General features: G+C 45.0%; 1 protein-coding gene across 2 annotated transcripts in view; it reads left to right on the top strand.

Moving 5' to 3' along the window:
• LOC141145182 (Fc receptor-like protein 5) overlaps positions 1-23,365 on the top strand; it is a 162,726-nt gene that overhangs the window by 28,619 nt on the left and 110,742 nt on the right. For both annotated transcript variants that reach the window (XM_073631656.1, XM_073631648.1), the window contains exons 4-6: positions 4,318-4,605; positions 7,122-7,409; positions 9,866-10,153. In XM_073631656.1, the coding sequence (XP_073487757.1) occupies positions 4,318-4,605; positions 7,122-7,409; positions 9,866-10,153 (864 nt within the window). The remainder of the gene's footprint in view (positions 1-4,317; positions 4,606-7,121; positions 7,410-9,865; positions 10,154-23,365) is intronic.

The raw sequence follows: 23,365 nt of genomic DNA, 5'->3' as shown, positions 1-23,365 counted from the left end.
CGCTAAAAAAATGGCATTGGGGTCCTCCCAAAATCCATACCAGACCCTTATCCGAGCACACAGCCCGGCAGGTCAGGAAAGGGGGTAGGGACGAGCGAGCACCGTTCCAGGCCACATGGCCTCAACATGGGGGGGTGGGTGCTTTTGGAGCCCTGCGCCCCCCACCACAAAGCACCTTGTCCCCATGTTGATGAGGACAAGGGCCTTTTCCCAACAACCCTGGCTGTTGGTTTTCTGGGTCTGCGGGCGGGGGGCTTATCGGAATCTGGAAGCCCCTTTTAACAAGGGGGCCCCCAGATTCCGACCCCCCCACCTAAAAATGTCAAAAATAAAACACATTACACAGATTTTTAAAGTAATTTATTAAGGCAGCTCCTTCGTCTCTTCCAATTTCTTCTCCCTCTTCTGCCTCTGCCAGTTCTTCTACCCTCTACGGTTCTTCTCTGCTCTCCGCTGATGTCTTCTAGCCCTCTACGGTTCTTCTCCCTCTGTCCGCTGTGTTCTCCACTGTCCGGGTCTTCTCTGCTATCTTCTCGCTCTTTTGTTGGGTCTTTGCCGCTGTCTTCTCCCTCTGTTCTTCCGATGTTGACTTGACTCTCTCTCCTGCTCTAATGCTGGGTGCGCAGTGTGCCACTACTTATATTGGCATGGGGCGGGGTCACCTTATGATGTCATCCGGTGACCCCGCCCCATGCCAATATAAGAACTGAGGGAGAAGACAGCGGAGAAGAACAGGCAAAAGAGAGAGCAAAAGAGCAAGCAAAAGAGCAGAAGACAGCGGACAGAGGGAGAAGAACCGTAGTGAGAGCGGAGAAGAGCCAGAGAGGGGAGAAGAACCGGCAGAGGCAGAAGACAGCAGTGGAGGAGGCAGAAGAGACAGAGAGGGGAGAAGAAGTCAGAAGACACGTCAGGGATGCTTAATAAATTACTTTAAAAACCTGTGTACTGTGTTTTATTTTTGACACTTTTTTTTAGGTGAATGGGTAGGGGTACAATGTACCCCATACTCATTCACATAGGGTGGGGGGCCAGGATCTGGGGGCCCCCTTGTTAAAGGGGGCTCCCAGATTCCGATAAGCCCCCTGCCCGCAGCCCCCGACAACTAACGGCCAGGGTTGTCGGGAAGAGGCCTTTGTCCTCATCAACATGGGAAAAGGTGCTTTGGGGTGAGGGGGGGCGCAGTCTGGTACAGTTCAGGAGGGGGGGCACTCGCTCGTCCCCACCCCCTTTCCTTACCTGCCGGGCTGCATGCTCGGATAAGGGTCTGGTATGGATTTTGGAGGGGGAGCCCATGCTGTTTTTTTTAAACATTTTGCGTGGAGTTCCCCCTAAAGATTCATACCAGACACAGTGCCTGGTATTGTTGGGGATCAAAGTTGGATCCCTGTTCATTGAAGTCGGACGCATGTTGGACTTCAAGTCGCAGCTCAAAGTCGGACCCAAAGTGGTACGACTGTCGTGTCATACCAGTGTGAACCCGGCCTTATGCTGCAGCCAACCTTAGGGCCCGTTCACACATGCCGCTAGGGGGGTGGTAAAACCAGTTGGTTGAGCCACAGTTTAACCTTCCTCCAATCACCTACCTGAACCAGGGCATGCAGCTGCTCATGGCTGTACACATGCCATGGCTGGGATTCTGATGTAAAAATTAAACAGCATTTCGCATTTAGTGGGCGTTACCACCAAACATGGCCAATGGGGGCCGCACCAAAAACACATGCAATGAATATAATTGCTGCATGCTGATGCAGCATTCACAGGGTTAAATCGGGGGTGAGGAGGTGATATCATCTTCTCGCAGCCTGTCAAATATCCTTTGAAAAGATTCCAAGGGATGCCTCACATGTGAGCAAGCACTAAGTGTTCCATCTTTTGTAAGTGTTCCTAGGCTTACAGAAGTCTGTACCTGAAAAGCTAACTTTTTACTTATGAATATTTTTCCGCTCAGCCAATCGCTGGGGAAGTGATAAGTATTTGGAACAGCCTTTCCAGAGTGTTCCTAGTTCCCTGGGTTCCTTGAGGTGGATTGCTAAATTTTATGTCTTCTAAGCTTAGGCCTACTATGCTGCAAGCTGAGAGACTTCTGAGAAGCAACTAAAGAACGCTGGCCTACTAAAGGAAGTGCAGTCTTGTAAATGAACTGGAACATCCACAATGTCAACTGTTTTACTCTCTGGTGGTCAATAGCTGTCCCACACAGGGTAAAAAGCTCACATTCATATCTCAGAGTGATTGGATACATGTGTCTACCTGTGACCTAGCATTGTAATACTCTCTGATTTATATGGTAGCCTTTATCTGTCTATTTAAGTTCAGTTGTCCCTCTGAGGCTTCCAGCGATATAAAAAAATAGCAGTTCTTACTGATGTCAGCAGTCACTTTTAATGTCACAAAGTTAGCAGTCAGTAAATAATGTCTGCATTTTATATCTGCAGTAGTTTTTTTTCCTCCTTTTAGTCTCTTTAAAGAACACCCATAGAAAGAACAAAACATACCGTAATTCACAACATACAGTATCCATATAGGAGTATTATTTATAATCTCATGAACAGTAATTAACGTTGCTCTGTAACACAATATTTGATACTAATTATACATTTTAAAATGATTATTATAATTATTATAAAAGCTAACAATTGTTGTTCTATGGTCTTCACAGACAAGATGTCATTGTCGAGCTTAAAAAATTATCTATATAACAGCCAAGGCTGGTGTTTTTTTTGGGGGGGGGGGGACACAAACAACCAGCACCCCCCCCCCCTCCCCCGGGCGGATAGTGGTACATAACCAGAACCCCCCCGCCCACTCACTGTCTGCTGGCACTTACCCCATCTAGGTGGCAGGTGATGTGCGGCGAGCTGCGGGTCAGGCAGCGGGTGACAGGGGCGAGCTGTGGATCTGGCAGTGGGTGACGGGCGGCGAGCTGTGGGTCAGGCAGCGGCTCCTGTGTCCTCTCCTAGATTATGGCTTCCGGCGTGTGTCTCATCTCTCCTCCTGCTAGGGGTCCAATAGGATCGCCTGTCTTTTCAGCCAATCTTGGTACGAGTCTCAGACCCACTTGCTGATTGGCCAGAAGGAGGATCAGTGTGGCGATAACGAATATTCATTCGTCATCGTCACACAACTGGGTGGGCTTTGGGGGCAGTGCTCTGCACTCGGAGCACACCCTTTTTTGAAGCCTATAATGCCCCGTACACACGGTCGGACTGTGTTCGGACATTCCGACAACAAAATCCATGGATTTTTTCAGACGGATGTTGGCTCAAACTTGTCTTGCATACACACGGTCACACAAAGTTGTTGGAAAATCCGATCGTTCTAAACGTGGTGACGTAAAACATGTACGTCGGGACTATAAACGGCAGTGGCCAATAGCTTTCATCTCTTTATTTATTCTGAGCATGCGTGGCACTTTGTCCGTCGGATTTGTGTACACACGATCGGAATTTCCGACAACGGATTTTGTTGTCGGAAAATTTTATATCCTGCTCTCAAACTTTGTGTGTCAGAAAATCAGATGGAAAATGTGTGATGGAGCCCACACATGGTCGGAATTTCCAACAAGGTCCTATCACACATTTTCCGTTGGAAAATCCAACCGTGTGTACGGGGCATTAGAGCCTCTGGCTCTAACCATGTGCTTCAAAAAAACACCCACCCCACATTGGAATCCATGCATCCGGCATCTCTGTATGTAGATCAGGGGGCCGGACGCATAAATAGGGGGGGGCGGCGCCCGTGCGCCCCTAATGCACAGGCCGCCACTGCTATATAATAATGCTTTTATCGGATCTTACACTCACTATGTAGCGCTAGGTGCTGGCGAGGACAATTGGCATGCCCAAGTGCTGTTACGGGAGACAGTAGACAGTCCAAACCAGAGCCAAGCCAGAATTTACACACTGATTATGGAAAGGCCTCCAGCAGGGGAACCTTTCGGGGAATGTAAGGGGCAGCAGAGGGGGCGAGCTTTCCAGCAAACCTTTAAGTCCAGTTTTAAAGTACTCTGTGGTATGAATGCAAAAACTATCTTACAAAATTAGTAACCTGTTACATAGTTACATAGTAGGTGAGGTTGAAAAAAGATACAAGTCCATCAAGTCCAACCTCTGTGTGTGATTATATGTCAGTATTACATTGTATATCCCTGTATGCTGTAGTCGTTCAGGTGCTTATCTAATAGTTTTTCGAAACTATCGATGCCCCCCGCTGAGACCACCACCTGTGGAAGGGAATTCCACATCCTTGTATTAATTAAATACATAAGAAATGTTCTTAAAATTAAATTGTATAAAATCTTTAACCTTCTTATTGTAGAGACCCCAGAGGCACCCTCTATTATACTGAAACCTTCATACACTGTGTATACTAAAGAGGAATCTTTTACTTTGACCTGCTCACCACCAATTGGTATATCAGCAAAAGGAATACAGATTTACCAGGAAAAGAAGAAAATTCATGAAGGGGACCCATTGCACAGAAATTATACAATATCTGCATCCTCGGAAAAGGCTTCTGGGAAATATGCATGTAAATATTGGGTGGAAATGAATGGACGGAACATCAGCTCATCACAGAGTGACTATGTGACAGTCATTGTAACAGGTGGGAAATTATTAACACAACTTGAATTAAACAAGGTTTGTTTCAAATATGGTTTCATATTTATACAGATGTGATAGAATAGGGATGTGGTACATTGGAAGTCTAATTATATGGATTTAACGTTTGTTTCTACTTCATGATTTTACTGATAGACATGGATTAAAGGAAATCTATGGTCACAGCATACACTTTTATTTTATAACATCAGCATTGTAATAGCATTACAAAGAATAGTTATATTTGACAATTCAATAGAAGCTTACTTGAAAAATCTCCTTTCATGTCGTGAGTGCTGCTGCTCTGCTGGCCGTCTCTTTTCACAACTTCCTGTATTCTAAAGCATTGCATCAGTGATAGGCAGATCGCTGGTGCCATGGAGGTCTCCTGCAGACCTGTCAGTGTATCTGTGTGTCCGTACATTGTACGGGTAAGCAGATACAATCTGACCGTAAGACTCAATAAACTACCACAGCACTCCACAGCGCCATGGTAGTTCATTGAAAACTTCAAGCAGACAACCGAAAGGATGTCGGGACTTGTAGTTTTCCTTTCATATAGAACTGTGAATGAGTGATGCGGCTGGGTGGGCGGAGCCCCACTTGGTCGCTTACTTTTAAATTGTGACAGCTAGCGGGGGGAAAAGATCCCCACTAGCTATCAGAGCGGGGGGCTGGTCTGTTCGTTGCACAGCTACACCAGATTCCGTGTGCACCAGTTTTAGTAAATCTCTCCTAATGAGTCAACACAATGAAAATACAGTACAGTTATCTCAGATACCATTTAACTACTTCTAGCCCAGGTCAATTCTGACATTTCTTAACTACACGTAAAAATCATAATTTTTTTTTGCTAGAAAATTGCTCAGAACCCCTATACACACACACATATATATATATATATATATATATATATATATATATATATATATATATGGGTAAAAAAGTATTTAGTCGGCCACCAAATGTGCAAGTTCTCCCACTTAAAAAGATGAGAGAGGCCTGTAATTGTCATCATAGGTATACCTCAACTATGAGAGACAAAATGTGGAAACAAATCCAGACAATCACATTGTCTGATTTTTGAAAGAATTTATTTGCAAATTATGGTGGAAAATAAGTATTTGGTCACCTACAAACAAGCAAGATTTCTGGCTCTCACAGACCTGTATCTTCTTCTTTAAGAGGCTCCTCTGTCCTCCACTCATTACCTGTATTAATGGCACCTGTTCGAACTTGTTATCAGTATAAAAGACACCTGTCCACAACCACAAACAGCCACACTCCAAACTCCACTATGGTGAAGACCAAAGAGCTGTTGAAGGACACCAGAAACAAAATTGTAGACCTGCACCAGGCTGGGAAGACTGAATCTGCAATAGGCAAGCAGCTTGGTGTGAAGAAATCAACTGTGGGAGCAATAATTAGAAAACGGAAGACATACAAGACCACTGATAATCTCCCTCGATCTGGGGCTCCATGCAAGATCTCACCCCGTGGGGTCAAAATGATCACAAGAACGGTCGGCTACCATCAGTAACACACTACGCCGCCAGGGACTCAGATCCTGCAGTGCCAGACATGTCCCCCTGCTTAAGCCAGTACATGTCCGGGCCCATCTGAGGTTTACTAGAGAGCATTTGGGTGATCCAGAAGAGGATTGGGAGAATGTCATATGGTCAGATGAAACCAAAGTAGAACTGTTTGGTAGAAACACAACTCGTCATGTTTGGAGGAGAGAGAATGCTGACTTGCACAATTGGTGGCTGACTAAATACTTTTTTGCCCCACTGTGTGTGTGTGTGTGTGTGTGTGTGTATATATATATATATATATATATATATATATATATATATATATATATATATATATATATATATATATATATATAAATATATGTATATATATAAATATATATATATATATATATATATATATATATATATATATATATATATATATATATATATATATATATATATATTTATATATATACATACACATACATTTTATTTATTTATTTCTTTTTTTAAGCAGAGGCTCTAGAAAAAAAATGGTGGGTGCAATTTTTTTTTTGTCACAGGGTAATTGCGCAGTGATTTTTCAAACACACTTATTTTGGAAAAAATACACATGAATGGATTTTAATGCAAAAAACACTATATATATATATATAATTATTTATAATCTCATCAACAGTTAACATTGCTCTGTAACACAATATTCTATATTAAAGCGGTTGTATAGTCTTTTTTTTTAACTTTTACCTACAGGTAAGCCTATAAAAGATACAAGTCCATCAAGTCCAACCTCTGTGTGTGATTATATGTCAGTATTACATTGTATATCCCTGTATGCTGTAGTCGTTCAGGTGCTTATCTAATAGTTTTTCGAAACTATCGATGCCCCCCGCTGAGACCACCACCTGTGGAAGGGAATTCCACATCCTTGTATTAATTAAATACATAAGAAATGTTCTTAAAATTAAATTGTATAAAATCTTTAACCTTCTTATTGTAGAGACCCCAGAGGCACCCTCTATTATACTGAAACCTTCATACACTGTGTATACTAAAGAGGAATCTTTTACTTTGACCTGCTCACCACCAATTGGTATATCAGCAAAAGGAATACAGATTTACCAGGAAAAGAAGAAAATTCATGAAGGGGACCCATTGCACAGAAATTATACAATATCTGCGTCCTCGGAAAAGGCTTCTGGGAAATATACATGTAAATATTGGGTGGAAATAAATGGACGGAACATCAGCTCATCACAGAGTGACTATGTGACAGTCATTGTAACAGGTGGGAAATTATTAACACAACTTGAATTAAACAAGGTTTGTTTCAAATATGGTTTCATATTTATACAGATGTGATAGAATAGGGATGTGGTACATTGGAAGTCTAATTATATGGATTTAACGTTTGTTTCTACTTCATGATTTTACTGATAGACATGGATTAAAGGAAATCTATGGTCACAGCATACACTTTTATTTTATAACATCAGCATTGTAATAGCATTACAAAGAATAGTTATATTTGACAATTCAATAGAAGCTTACTTGAAAAATCTCCTTTCATGTCGTGAGTGCTGCTGCTCTGCTGGCCGTCTCTTTTCACAACTTCCTGTATTCTAAAGCATTGCATCAGTGATAGGCAGATCGCTGGTGCCATGGAGGTCTCCTGCAGACCTGTCAGTGTATCTGTGTGTCCGTACATTGTACGGGTAAGCAGATACAATCTGACCGTAAGACTCAATAAACTACCACAGCACTCCACAGCGCCATGGTAGTTCATTGAAAACTTCAAGCAGACAACCGAAAGGATGTCGGGACTTGTAGTTTTCCTTTCATATAGAACTGTGAATGAGTGATGCGGCTGGGTGGGCGGAGCCCCACTTGGTCGCTTACTTTTAAATTGTGACAGCTAGCGGGGGGAAAAGATCCCCACTAGCTATCAGAGCGGGGGGCTGGTCTGTTCGTTGCACAGCTACACCAGATTCCGTGTGCACCAGTTTTAGTAAATCTCTCCTAATGAGTCAACACAATGAAAATACAGTACAGTTATCTCAGATACCATTTAACTACTTCTAGCCCAGGTCAATTCTGACATTTCTTAACTACACGTAAAAATCATAATTTTTTTTTGCTAGAAAATTGCTCAGAACCCCTATACACACACACATATATATATATATATATATATATATATATATGGGTAAAAAAGTATTTAGTCGGCCACCAAATGTGCAAGTTCTCCCACTTAAAAAGATGAGAGAGGCCTGTAATTGTCATCATAGGTATACCTCAACTATGAGAGACAAAATGTGGAAACAAATCCAGACAATCACATTGTCTGATTTTTGAAAGAATTTATTTGCAAATTATGGTGGAAAATAAGTATTTGGTCACCTACAAACAAGCAAGATTTCTGGCTCTCACAGACCTGTATCTTCTTCTTTAAGAGGCTCCTCTGTCCTCCACTCATTACCTGTATTAATGGCACCTGTTCGAACTTGTTATCAGTATAAAAGACACCTGTCCACAACCACAAACAGCCACACTCCAAACTCCACTATGGTGAAGACCAAAGAGCTGTTGAAGGACACCAGAAACAAAATTGTAGACCTGCACCAGGCTGGGAAGACTGAATCTGCAATAGGCAAGCAGCTTGGTGTGAAGAAATCAACTGTGGGAGCAATAATTAGAAAACGGAAGACATACAAGACCACTGATAATCTCCCTCGATCTGGGGCTCCATGCAAGATCTCACCCCGTGGGGTCAAAATGATCACAAGAACGGTCGGCTACCATCAGTAACACACTACGCCGCCAGGGACTCAGATCCTGCAGTGCCAGACATGTCCCCCTGCTTAAGCCAGTACATGTCCGGGCCCATCTGAGGTTTACTAGAGAGCATTTGGGTGATCCAGAAGAGGATTGGGAGAATGTCATATGGTCAGATGAAACCAAAGTAGAACTGTTTGGTAGAAACACAACTCGTCATGTTTGGAGGAGAGAGAATGCTGACTTGCACAATTGGTGGCTGACTAAATACTTTTTTGCCCCACTGTGTGTGTGTGTGTGTGTGTGTGTATATATATATATATATATATATATATATATATATATATATATATATATATATATATATAAATATATGTATATATATAAATATATATATATATATATATATATATATATATATATATATATATTTATATATATATACATACACATACATTTTATTTATTTATTTCTTTTTTTAAGCAGAGGCTCTAGAAAAAAAATGGTGGGTGCAATTTTTTTTTTGTCACAGGGTAATTGCGCAGTGATTTTTCAAACACACTTATTTTGGAAAAAATACACATGAATGGATTTTAATGCAAAAAACACTATATATATATATATAATTATTTATAATCTCATCAACAGTTAACATTGCTCTGTAACACAATATTCTATATTAAAGCGGTTGTATAGTCTTTTTTTTTAACTTTTACCTACAGGTAAGCCTATAAAAGATACAAGTCCATCAAGTCCAACCTCTGTGTGTGATTATATGTCAGTATTACATTGTATATCCCTGTATGCTGTAGTCGTTCAGGTGCTTATCTAATAGTTTTTCGAAACTATCGATGCCCCCCGCTGAGACCACCACCTGTGGAAGGGAATTCCACATCCTTGTATTAATTAAATACATAAGAAATGTTCTTAAAATTAAATTGTATAAAATCTTTAACCTTCTTATTGTAGAGACCCCAGAGGCACCCTCTATTATACTGAAACCTTCATACACTGTGTATACTAAAGAGGAATCTTTTACTTTGACCTGCTCACCACCAATTGGTATATCAGCAAAAGGAATACAGATTTACCAGGAAAAGAAGAAAATTCATGAAGGGGACCCATTGCACAGAAATTATACAATATCTGCATCCTCGGAAAAGGCTTCTGGGAAATATGCATGTAAATATTGGGTGGAAATGAATGGACGGAACATCAGCTCATCACAGAGTGACTATGTGACAGTCATTGTAACAGGTGGGAAATTATTAACACAACTTGAATTAAACAAGGTTTGTTTCAAATATGGTTTCATATTTATACAGATGTGATAGAATAGGGATGTGGTACATTGGAAGTCTAATTATATGGATTTAACGTTTGTTTCTACTTCATGATTTTACTGATAGACATGGATTAAAGGAAATCTATGGTCACAGCATACACTTTTATTTTATAACATCAGCATTGTAATAGCATTACAAAGAATAGTTATATTTGACAATTCAATAGAAGCTTACTTGAAAAATCTCCTTTCATGTCGTGAGTGCTGCTGCTCTGCTGGCCGTCTCTTTTCACAACTTCCTGTATTCTAAAGCATTGCATCAGTGATAGGCAGATCGCTGGTGCCATGGAGGTCTCCTGCAGACCTGTCAGTGTATCTGTGTGTCCGTACATTGTACGGGTAAGCAGATACAATCTGACCGTAAGACTCAATAAACTACCACAGCACTCCACAGCGCCATGGTAGTTCATTGAAAACTTCAAGCAGACAACCGAAAGGATGTCGGGACTTGTAGTTTTCCTTTCATATAGAACTGTGAATGAGTGATGCGGCTGGGTGGGCGGAGCCCCACTTGGTCGCTTACTTTTAAATTGTGACAGCTAGCGGGGGGAAAAGATCCCCACTAGCTATCAGAGCGGGGGGCTGGTCTGTTCGTTGCACAGCTACACCAGATTCCGTGTGCACCAGTTTTAGTAAATCTCTCCTAATGAGTCAACACAATGAAAATACAGTACAGTTATCTCAGATACCATTTAACTACTTCTAGCCCAGGTCAATTCTGACATTTCTTAACTACACGTAAAAATCATAATTTTTTTTTGCTAGAAAATTGCTCAGAACCCCTATACACACACACATATATATATATATATATATATATATATATATATATATATATATATATATATATGGGTAAAAAAGTATTTAGTCGGCCACCAAATGTGCAAGTTCTCCCACTTAAAAAGATGAGAGAGGCCTGTAATTGTCATCATAGGTATACCTCAACTATGAGAGACAAAATGTGGAAACAAATCCAGACAATCACATTGTCTGATTTTTGAAAGAATTTATTTGCAAATTATGGTGGAAAATAAGTATTTGGTCACCTACAAACAAGCAAGATTTCTGGCTCTCACAGACCTGTATCTTCTTCTTTAAGAGGCTCCTCTGTCCTCCACTCATTACCTGTATTAATGGCACCTGTTCGAACTTGTTATCAGTATAAAAGACACCTGTCCACAACCACAAACAGCCACACTCCAAACTCCACTATGGTGAAGACCAAAGAGCTGTTGAAGGACACCAGAAACAAAATTGTAGACCTGCACCAGGCTGGGAAGACTGAATCTGCAATAGGCAAGCAGCTTGGTGTGAAGAAATCAACTGTGGGAGCAATAATTAGAAAACGGAAGACATACAAGACCACTGATAATCTCCCTCGATCTGGGGCTCCATGCAAGATCTCACCCCGTGGGGTCAAAATGATCACAAGAACGGTCGGCTACCATCAGTAACACACTACGCCTCCAGGGACTCAGATCCTGCAGTGCCAGACATGTCCCCCTGCTTAAGCCAGTACATGTCCGGGCCCATCTGAGGTTTACTAGAGAGCATTTGGGTGATCCAGAAGAGGATTGGGAGAATGTCATATGGTCAGATGAAACCAAAGTAGAACTGTTTGGTAGAAACACAACTCGTCATGTTTGGAGGAGAGAGAATGCTGACTTGCACAATTGGTGGCTGACTAAATACTTTTTTGCCCCACTGTGTGTGTGTGTGTGTGTGTGTGTATATATATATATATATATATATATATATATATATATATATAAATATATGTATATATATAAATATATATATATATATATATATATATATATATTTATATATATACATACACATACATTTTATTTATATATTTCTTTTTTTAAGCAGAGGCTCTAGAAAAAAAATGGTGGGTGCAATTTTTTTTTTGTCACAGGGTAATTGCGCAGTGATTTTTCAAACACACTTATTTTGGAAAAAATACACATGAATGGATTTTAATGCAAAAAACACTATATATATATATATAATTATTTATAATCTCATCAACAGTTAACATTGCTCTGTAACACAATATTCTATATTAAAGCGGTTGTATAGTCTTTTTTTTTAACTTTTACCTACAGGTAAGCCTATAATAAGGCTTACCTGTAGGTAAAAAAAATATCTCCTAAACCTGTACGGTTTAGGAGATATTCCCCTTGCTATGAGCCGCTGACTGCAGCGGCGCATGCGCACAGGGGATTATCGGCTGAAGGCCCGGCAACTGCCGGACCTTGCCGGGAAAGAAATCTCCCGCGCGCATGCGCGGGAGTGATGACATCGCGGCTCCAGCCACTCACAGCGCTGGAACCGCGATACCCGGAAGACACGCCGAGGCAACATGTCAGCTACCTCTGCGTGGACCAGGTAAGATACCGATGCCTCGTTCTAAGGTAAGTATTTCATAATGAGCTAGTATGCGGTGCATACTAGCTCATTATGCCTTTTGCTTTACAGGGGTAAAAAAAAAAAAAATTTTCAGCGGGTATACACCCGCTTTAATCATACATCTTAAATTAAAGCTAACAATTGTTCTTCTATGGTCTTTACAGACAAGATGTCATTTTCGAGCAGAATAAATTGTCTTTATAATAATGCTTTTATCAGCCCTTACACTCACTATGTAGTGCTAGGTGCTGGCGAGGACAATTGGCATGCCCAAGTGCTGTTACAGGGGACATGACTGTTCTCACCCTATTACCTAACCCCAACCCTGTAATCTTATTCTTAATAATCAAGACCACACCAAAGTTGGAGTAACAAAAATGCCGTAGCAGCCTACTTTATTTAAACAAATATATAACCTTCAAATTAACATAAAACATATCAGAAAAACATCTGTTATTCAACCCATAGATCTGACTAGCGTTGGTCTGAGTAGGACTTCGTAAACCATCTGTGGCCATAACAAATAGTACACTGCAGCCCTATCAATTGTATTAAATAGGCCTTAAGCCGACAAGCTGGCTCAGAGACTGCCAATGACCGCAGTGCCCCCATTATCACTTTCCGGCCAACCTCTGTTAACCAGAAACCACCCTCAGGACCCATACCAACGATAGATCCCGAACTCTTACTTCGGCCATCTTGCTTCACCAGCACAGACCAACGCCCGCCACAGCACCCAAGAGTAACCACCTTACCCTTGGGTGCCCCTCCACACCCGAAGTGCTCTCTGAATTCCGTCCTGTAAGTCTAACACCCACATATCTATTCCCACATCTTTCAAATGCACCACATTGGTCCTCAAATATCTCCAAGTCTCAAACTCCAATTCCAAGTGCTGAATAACCAACCCCCCATTCCGCACGACAAACTTACTCACTTCCCTATTTATCTTCATCCGGGCCCCGTTAACACCCTCCACCGACCTGGCCATTCTCCATGTCGTACGAGCAACCATGTCCGACCAGATAATGACCATCTTGGGAAATTCCTCCATCAAACGCCACACATCAAATTTGATGTCTCGCGTTATGTCCACCATAGATCTAATTCCCAAATCATTGCCGCTTAGGTGCACGACTAAAACACCAGGCGGCCTGTCTCTTTGCGCATAGCGATGAACTTCCGAGACCAACCTACCCCACAGCATGCCCGGGATACCCAACCACCTAATACAAACCTTCCGCCTATCAAAACCTAACTGCCTGCCCTCATATCGAACATCCCCCCTCCGAGCCCCCCAACACGTGTAGGAATGGCCCATTATCCAAACCATTCCTGCAACCGAACCTGAAATTAGAAGAACACAAAACACCATACCATGACCACTAGTATTCTATACTATTTAGAAAAACTGAAGATTAATTACCCCCCGTCTACACTACAACCCCACAACCAAATGGGGCCGAGCGTATGATTGGAACCTGTTAGACTCCCACCGCCCAATGCGTTTCACCGCTTCTACCTCCATCCCATTCCTGGCTGCCTCTGTAGAAGCCCCTATCCGAAATGAATGAGATGAAAAATCTTTATCCTCCAACCCCAGTGCCCTAAGGCATTTCCTAAAAACTGCTATAAACTGAAAGCGAGATAAAGGGGTGCCATCTAAATGCACCAAAAAGGGGCCCTGTACTGCCGGACGAACCTCCAAAAATTCCCTCACTGCCCCTACCGGGCACAAAGGCGAACCCTGAACTGGATACACCTGTATCAACCTACCTTTCCCCACTTGGTCCGTCTTAGACCTCTTTAACAATAACGTCAACCCTTCGTCTCCACATGTCACCTCCTGACACCCCAGTCCCCCCTGCACTTTCCTTTAAGGACTGACCAATTCTCCTATCCTAAAGGCTCCAAAAAACCCCACTTTAAACAAAGTAACTTCATAAACAAAGGAACACCCCCCCCCCCCCAGCCATGCTACCATACCCAGAATAATCTCAAATGTCACTGGTCTCCTGGTATCCTTCCGGACTACCGATCGCCGATAACCTTTTATCGATTGCCGGACCCAGAAATCTTTTGTGAAATCTGGTTGCCCTTGCAATTTAAACAGGAACGCTAACCCTGCCAACCGCGCATTTACAACTGACGTCGACACCCCCTCCTCCATTTTTCTGGCTATGTAGTACAGCACAAGTAGCCACACCCCCTGTCCGGCCGACTCTTCGCCCACCCCTTGAACAAACGCAAGCCACTCACGCTATACCTTCGTGTAGGCTGACCATGTAGCCCCACTTACCGACTTCTTTATCCATCCAGTGACGAGGCCAATGCTATCTCCCACAACCACTCGGGACAAGGTACCCCCTGCTGTTCCGCATCCGGCGCCAACTCTCGGAACCTGTCCTACTGGAAGCGAGATAACGCATCAGCTATAACATTTTCTACTCCTGGTAAGTGAACAGCATGAATTAAAACATTCAGTTGTAAACATCTCAAAACCAAATGTTGCAGCAACCGGATAACCGACGGAGATGATGCTGTAATTCTATTGATTACCTGCACCACTCCCATATTGTCCCCATGGAAACGCACCTTCAGATCCCTGAATGATGCACCCCACAGCTCCACAGCCAGCACCACCAGAAACAATTCCAGCAGCACTAGATTCTTTATGAATCCCGCCGATATCCACGACTGTGGCCAAGGACCTGTGGATCTGTGAACAGTTCGAGATCAAAATTACTGATTGGTCCCGACATCCAAAGTGCACGCCCGTTAAACGATTCCAAAAAAGTATTCCATACCCTCAAATCCTCTCTGTGCATTTTTACCAAACGCACAAAGTGCCTTGGAAACTTGATGTCGCTTGTGCTTGCCGCCGACCTGCGACTAAACACACGTCCCATCGGTAAAATGCGGCATGCAAAGTTAAGCTTACCCAATACTGACTGCAAAGTTCGCAGCTGCACCTTGTGCAAGCCAATCAAACCTGCAATTTCCCGTTTTAGGTCCGCTAACTTATCTTCCGGCAACCTGCATTCCATTGAATCCGAATCCAGGACAATGCCTAAGAACGTAATGACAGTGCAAGGTCCCTCTGTCTTCTCAGCAGCCAACGGAATGCCGAACCTGTCCGCTATGTGCTCCAAAGTAGCCAGCAGCACCGCGCAGATTCTGGAAGAAGCCGGCCCTATGCAAAGGAAATCGTCCCGGTAATGAATTACTGAATTCACACCCGACACGTCCCGTACCACCCATTCAACCAAAGAGCTGAATTGCTCAAATATCGCACAAGATATTGAGCAACCCATCAGCAGGCATTGGTCGACATAAAATTCATCGTTCCAATGACACCCCAGCAAACAGAAAGTCTCCGGGTGAACTGGCAGCAGCCGGAAGGCTGATTCCACATCAGCCTTCGCCATCAAGGCTCCTTTACCATAATGCTGCACCCACCCCACTGCAGCATCAAATGACGTGTACGTCACCGAGCACGCCTCCTGATCTATGGCATCCGTAACTGACCCGCCCTTTGGGAAGGACAAGTGGTGAATGAGCCTGAATTTGTTGGGCTCCTTTTTTGGCACTACCCCCAGCAGTGATACTACCAAATCAGCAAAAGGCGCCGCTGGGAAGGGGCCCCCTATTCTCCCCAGTGCAACTTCCTTGTTTAGTTTCTCCGAAACTACCTCCGGATGTTGCAATGCCGACCTAAAATTGGGAGACACCGGGGGGGATAACCGCTAACGTACAGGGGATCCTAAAACCTACCGTGAAACCCTCCTCTAACAAACGCGCCGCTTTTCTGTCCGGATACCTACCGAGAAATGGCCGCATCCTTTCCACCATCACTGGGGTCCTCCCTCTTGTTCCTAACCTCCCCAGAACAACCTTTTCTTTGTTTGAAACATCTGGACGCTGGATGAGATCCACTGTACCCTGAACACTCATGCTTGTACGTAGCACCGAACTTGCAGGTTCCTGTATTATATTGCCAACAAACCCCTTTTTTGTTTCCGGCCAAATGTCCCTGGGCCGTAGGTCCACCGCCCCCCCCCCCCCCCCCCATGAAAAAACTGGTTAGGTGCCCGCGCAGTCGTCATCAGGCGCATCCACAGGCTTATGTCTTTGTGGTCCCAATGCAACGCCGGCCGTACTGCTCTCCGCTGACGAAACTGTTCATCATACTGTAGCCATGCCGTACCACCATAGACTCGATAAGCCTCCCCTATTGAATCTTGGTAACAAAAGAGCGCCGAGCAATATTCGGGGTTCTTTTCCCCAATCAGACTTGCCATGATTGCAAACGCCTGCAACCACTTGGCAAATGTTCTCGGGATCAACCGGTACCTCCGCTTCTCCTCATCTTATTTCTTAGAATCATCCGGTTTCACCCTATCTAGATTAAACTTTTCCAAAGGTAGCAGTGAAAAGATCTCCACATACTCACCCTTCCACAGTTTCTCCCGAACCTCCTGTTTCAGGTGAGCTCCTAATGGCCCTTCATAGCAAACATAAACTTCACACTTGGCTGCATCATCCAGCCTGATTATATCCTGCCTCACTGCAGCCTCCCCCGACACGGCCGCCTTCTCCATCCCCTGTGGCACACTACTTGCTGTGGATTCAGAGGTGGGCAACGCAACTGAGGCCGCAACCGCCGGAGCCACTGCACCTCCCCCTGCCGTACCGACTTCCCCGGTACCCCCTGCTGGCGGGACCCAAGCTGACGCTGGCCCAGCGGAAGCCCTTTCTGCATTTTCAAACTTCTGCGCGAGCTCTTTGATACCTGCTAAAAACCCAATAAATCCGCAGAACCCCTGGCTGCCTCCGCTACCCCCGCATTAGAGACAGAAACATCTGACCTGCCTCTTAGCCCCATTTCACTAAACACTCCCAAATCATTGACAATTAAAGGTGACTTACCGGGCTGCACAGGAGTTGCCCCATCAGCTGACAGTCTGTTCTCCCCCACTGCCACTCTCCTGGAAGGGGGGGGGCCACCTCCTCCTCGGACGATTCACTTGGCAAACACTGACCCGCATCTTCCTCTCCTTCTGATGAAGGCCTGCCAGGCCTGTCCTCCATGGCTGCCGCTGGAGCTGTAGACCTCTACCCCCGTCTCCGCGCAGCGAAACCGCTTGCCGACTTCCGTGCCGCCTTGCCAGGACCGGTGTGGGATACCTCAGTCCTGCCAGAACTCTCTCTCTCTGAAGCCATCCCAGGCCGCCCTCGATTGATCCTCCTCCTATCCCCTGCCGAGGCATTGGAAGGCCTGGGGACTCCTCCAGGAGCACTTAGCTCCGTTGTTCCTGTGCCCCTTGATGCCATCCTGAGGGTGGGGCTCGCGCTCTCCTAATCTCTTCTCCTAGTAGGCCGCGCCGCTGCCACCAGTCCCTCCTGCCACCCCTGATTCTGTCTCCTCCGTCCAGTGGGTGTCCTAACTGGACTCCCGCTGACCGTCGCACGTTTTGCTGGTGGGCCCACTGGGTGACCATAATTGTGACTTCCCGGCTGCCGCTGTGAACCCGCCTGGGGCTCCGGAGAGAAACGTTCTGGTGGCCGTGATCTCCACGCCCGGTATCCGCTCCTGCCGCCCCCAATTGCCTCATGCTCCGGTCGCCGAAGTGCGGACCCTAGCGTGTCCTGGAGCCATGCCGACCCCCGAATCGCCGCCTCCTCCCGGAGCTGCGCTAATAGTCTCTCCACCTCCGACATGCTCCTGCCTCTGACCTTTCCCCCACGCTTCTGGTGATCCGTCCCGAGGCGGGGCCTCAATTTAAAGCCTTCTCCAGCCCTTCCCCCTCGACTACATAATACCACCCCTCTCTCTTAATCCCCACACTGCTCCCACTGTCATGCACGCCCTACGCAAACTAATTTTGTTCTATTGCTCCGGGCTCTCTGTAGACAGTCCAACCCAGAGCCAAGCCAGAATTTACACACTGATTATGGAAAGACCTCCAGCGGGGAAACTTCCCGGGAACGTAAGGAGCAGCAGAGGGGGCAAGTTATCCAGCAAAACTTTTAGTCCAGTTTTAAAGTACTCTGTGGTACGGATGCAAAAACTATCTTCTAAAATTAAACTAGATTAATTAAATAAGAAATGTCCTTAAAATTAAACTGTATAAAATCTTTAACCCTCCTATTGTAGGGACCCCACAGGCACCCTCTATTATACTGACACCTTCATACACTGTGTATACTAAAGAGGAAGAAAATTCATGAAGGGGATCCATTTCACAGTGATTATGCAATATCTGCATCCTTGGAAAAGGCTTCTGGGAAATATGCATGTAAATATTGGGTGGAAAGAAATGGACGGAACATCAGCTCATCACAGAGTGACTATGTGACAGTCAGTGTAACAGGTGGGAGATTATTAAAGCGTTTGTTGACCCAAAAAAAAAAAAAAAAAAAATATTGATCCTGTTTCTTTAACCACTTCAGCCCCGGAAGGATTTACCCCCTTCCTGACCAAGCCCTTTTTTTCGATACGGCACTGCGTCGCTTTAATTGACAATTGCGGGGTTGTGCGACATTGTAACCTAATAAAATTGACAGTCCTTTTTTTTCCCCACAAATAGAGTTTTCTTTTGGTGGTATCTGATCACCTCTGCAGTTTTTATTTTTTGCGCTATAAACAAAAAAGAGCGAACATTTTGAAAAAAAAAAGCAATATTTTTTACTTTTTTCTATAATAAATATCCCCAATAAATATATAAAAAAACTAATTTCTTCCTCAGTTTAGGCTGATATGTATTTTTCTACATATTTTTGGTAGAAAAAAAATTGCAATAAGCCTATATTGGTTGGTTTGGGCAAACGTTATCGCATCTACAAAATAGGGGGTAGATTTATGGCATTTTTATTATTCATTTTTTTTATTATTATTAATGGCGGCGATCTGCAATATCGTGACTGCGACGTTGCGGCGGACAGATCGGACACTTTTGACACTATTTTGGGACCATTGCCATTTATACAGCGATCAGTGCTACAAAAATGCACTGATTACTGTGTAAATGTCTGGCAGGGAAGGGGTTAAACGCTAGGGGGTGATCAAAGGGCTAAGTGTGTTCCCTGGCCGTGGTCTAACTGTAGGGGGGATGGGCTCAATAGAACATGACATAGATCACTGCTCCTGATCACTGGGAGAAGTAGATCCCTGTCATGTTGCTAGGCAGGACAGGGAAATGCTTTGTTTACATAGGCATCTCCCCGTTCTGCCTCTCTGTGTCACGATTGTGGGCCACCTGCGGACATCGAGTCCGCAGGACCGCCGATGATGCAGCGTCGTATGGGTAGGCTGTTTTGCGCGCCCGTACCCCCTTGCCGACATATACCGGCGTGAGCCGGTCGGCAAGTGGTTAAAGCATGTAATACAGCACAGTACTTGTGCTGTGTGATTTGGCCCATTGTAACACCTGTAATACCTGGTTGATCCTGCCAGTTTCTGCCCTCCCCTATGTAAAATGACCACGGTGTATCATGGCTGCTGAGCCCTGACATTGTGGTCAGTTTACATGTCTCCGTCATCTGCAGCCTGCTATCTCAAGCTCTCCTCTCTGCTCCTGTGTCCTCCCCCCCCTCCCCTCTCTGCCTGTCAGCTCCATGTGTGAGCCGCCCCTCCCCTCCCCTTCTATCACCATTCCGAGCAGTTCACACATTACTGCTCCCAATCACTGCCAGCCCCTCTGGTAGGATTACATGATGTATATACTATATACCATTTTCTAAAATTCTTCTTATAAATACAGTTTTTCTTATCCTCAATCAGTGGTCATGTGACCGTCCGGCGCTGTCTTTCTCCGCTGTATGTATTACAGAGGGAGGAGCTGAGCTCTCCCTCTGACGTCTGCTTGGCGGTCACGTGACCGCCCTGTGCTGTCTTCCTCTGATGTTTTTATTACAGATGGAGGTCACTTGACCGCCGGCAGATGTCAGAGGGAAAGCTCAGCCCCTCCCTCTGGAATACATGCAGCAGAGAAAGACAGCGCCGGGCAGTCACATGACCGATGATCGGGGATAAGAAAAACTGTATTTATAAAAAGAATCTTAGAAAATGGCATATTGTGTTTACATTATGTAATCCTAGCAGAGTAGCTGGCAGTAGCTGTGTGCTCTGCCTTAACAACCCCTTTAACACAACTTGAATTAAACAAGGTTTGTTTCGAATATGGTTTCATATTTATACAGATGTGATCGAATAGGGATGTGGTACAGTGGAAGTCTAATTATATGGATTTAAGGTTTGTTTCTACTTCACAATTTTACTGATAGTCAAAGATTAACCACTTTTACCCCCTTCCTGCCCAGGTGAATTTTCAGCTTTCAGTGCTGTCGCAGTTTAAATGACAATTACGCTGTTATGCAATGCTGTACCCAAACAACATTTTTATCATTTTTTTCACACAAATAGAGCTTTCTTTTGGTGGTATTTAATCACCACTGGGTTTTTTATTTTTGGCTAAACAAACAAAAAAAGGGCAAAAATTTTGGGGAAAAAAATCATTTTTCATAGTTTGTTATAAAATTTAGCAAATAGGTAATTTTTCTTCCTGACTGTTCTGTGTTGATAAGGCTGCACTGATGGGCACTAGTAGGCACTGATGGGTACTGATAGGTGGTACTGATGAGGCGGCACTGGTGGGCACTGATGAGGAGGCAGGGCCGATCCTGGGCGGGTGCACCACACCCTGGCGCTGCAAGCTGCTGCAGAGGAGGGGCGTCGAAGCTGTGGAACTCATTTGACTTGCCGGCCGCCTCTGCTGCATGCTGCATGCTGCACTGGTTGCTAGAATCGCCTGCTGCCCAGCATCTTGCAACCAGTGACATCAGAGGTCGTGGCCGCCCCAGCATTCAGAGCACGCCACGGCCATCCCAGCCTTCAGAGCACACTGCCTCCGCTGCTAGTAAATTAGCTCCACCCACCTCTGAAATGTTCTTCAGACAGGGCTCAGAGGGAGGGGAGGGGAGCGGAGAACATCTGAAGAGAGCTGCCTGAGCCTGCCTTGCTGTAAGTGACTGAGCTCAGCTGAGCAGCTGTCCATCTGCACTGCACCAGCATAGCACCTGCCACTGCCTGACACTGTTCTGGAGGCTCGGAATTGACCCTCGGCCTTAAACTGTGCCCATCAAATGCAGCCACTGTGCCATCAAACGCAGTCACTGTGCCCATCAAACATAGCCACTGTGCCCATAAAACGCAGCCATTGTGCCCATCAAACGCCGCCACTGTGCCAAACGCAGCCACTGTGCCCATTAAACGCAGCCACTGTGTCCATCAAATGCAGCCACTGTGCCCATCAAAGGCCACCACTGTGCGATCAAAAGCCACCACTGTGCCATCAAACGCAGCCACTGTGCCATCAAATGCAGCCACTGATCCCATCAAACGCAGCCACTGTGCCCATCAAACGCCGGCATTGTGCCATCAAATGCTGCCACTGTGCCCATCAAACGCAGCCACTGTGCCCATCAAACGCAGCCACTGTGCCATCAAATGCAGCCGCTGATCCCATCAAACACAGCCACTGTGCTCATCAAATGCAGCCACTGTGCCCATCAAATGCAGCCACTGTGCCCATCAAATGCAGCCACTGTGCCCATCAAATGCAGCCACTGTGCCCATCAAACGCAGCCACTGTGCCCATCAAACGCATCCACTGTGCCCATCAAACGCCGACACTATGCCATCAAACACCACTACTGTGCCCATCAAACGCAGCCACTGTGCCCATGAAATGCAGCCACTGATCCCATCAAACACAGCCACTATGCCATCAAACGCAGCCACTGTGCCCATCAAATGCAGCCACTGTGCCCATCAAACGCCGCCACTGTGCCATCAAACGCAGCCACTGTGCCATCAAATGCAGCCACTGTGCTCATCAAATGCTTCCACTGTGCCCATCAAATAGTGCCACATCAAATGCTGTCACTGTGCCCATCAAATAGTGCCACATCAAATACTGTCACTGTACCCATCAAATAGTGCGACATCAAATGCTGCTACTGTGCCCATCAAATAGTGTGACATCAAATGTTGTCACTGTGCCCATCAAATAGTGCCACATCAAATGCTGTCACTGTGCCCTTCAAATAGTGCCACTGTGACCCCCCCACCAAAGGGGAGGAGTTAGTAAGATGACCACGCCCATGTTGGGGCTCCAGAAATTTTTCTGCACCCAGGCACTTGTGACCCTAGGATCGGCCCTGTGAGGAGGCACTGATAGGTGGAACTAATGGGCACTGATAGGTGGCACCGATAGGCAGCACTCATAGGCTGTACTGATGGGCACTTTAAGGTAGTACTGATGGACACTGAAAGGCGGCACTGATAGTCATTGATAGGCAACACTGATAGGAAGCACTGATAGGTGACACTGATGATGAGGCACTGATTGGCAGCTCTGATAGGCACTGATAGGTGGCACTGGTGGGCACTGATTAGCAGCACTGGTGGGCACTGTTGAGACTGATGTCCCTGTAACAGAAGACGGTTATCAGTTTTCTTCTTCTTTCCTCAGGAAGAGAAAAGCCAATAACCAGATTGTGTTTACATCCTGTGATCAGCTGTCATTGTCTGACAGCTGACCATGTGGTAAAGGGCCGAAAGACTCGGCGATCACAGAGCGTGCCGCACGCACGCTGCGTATGCAGCACGATCACGGGAGGACATCCATGTACACCCTCCTGACAAT

This window comes from Aquarana catesbeiana, linkage group LG01 (assembly GCF_042186555.1).
Source record: "Aquarana catesbeiana isolate 2022-GZ linkage group LG01, ASM4218655v1, whole genome shotgun sequence".
NCBI classification, from domain to species: domain Eukaryota; kingdom Metazoa; phylum Chordata; class Amphibia; order Anura; family Ranidae; genus Aquarana; species Aquarana catesbeiana.
This window is presented reverse-complemented; position numbering and strand designations above follow the sequence as displayed.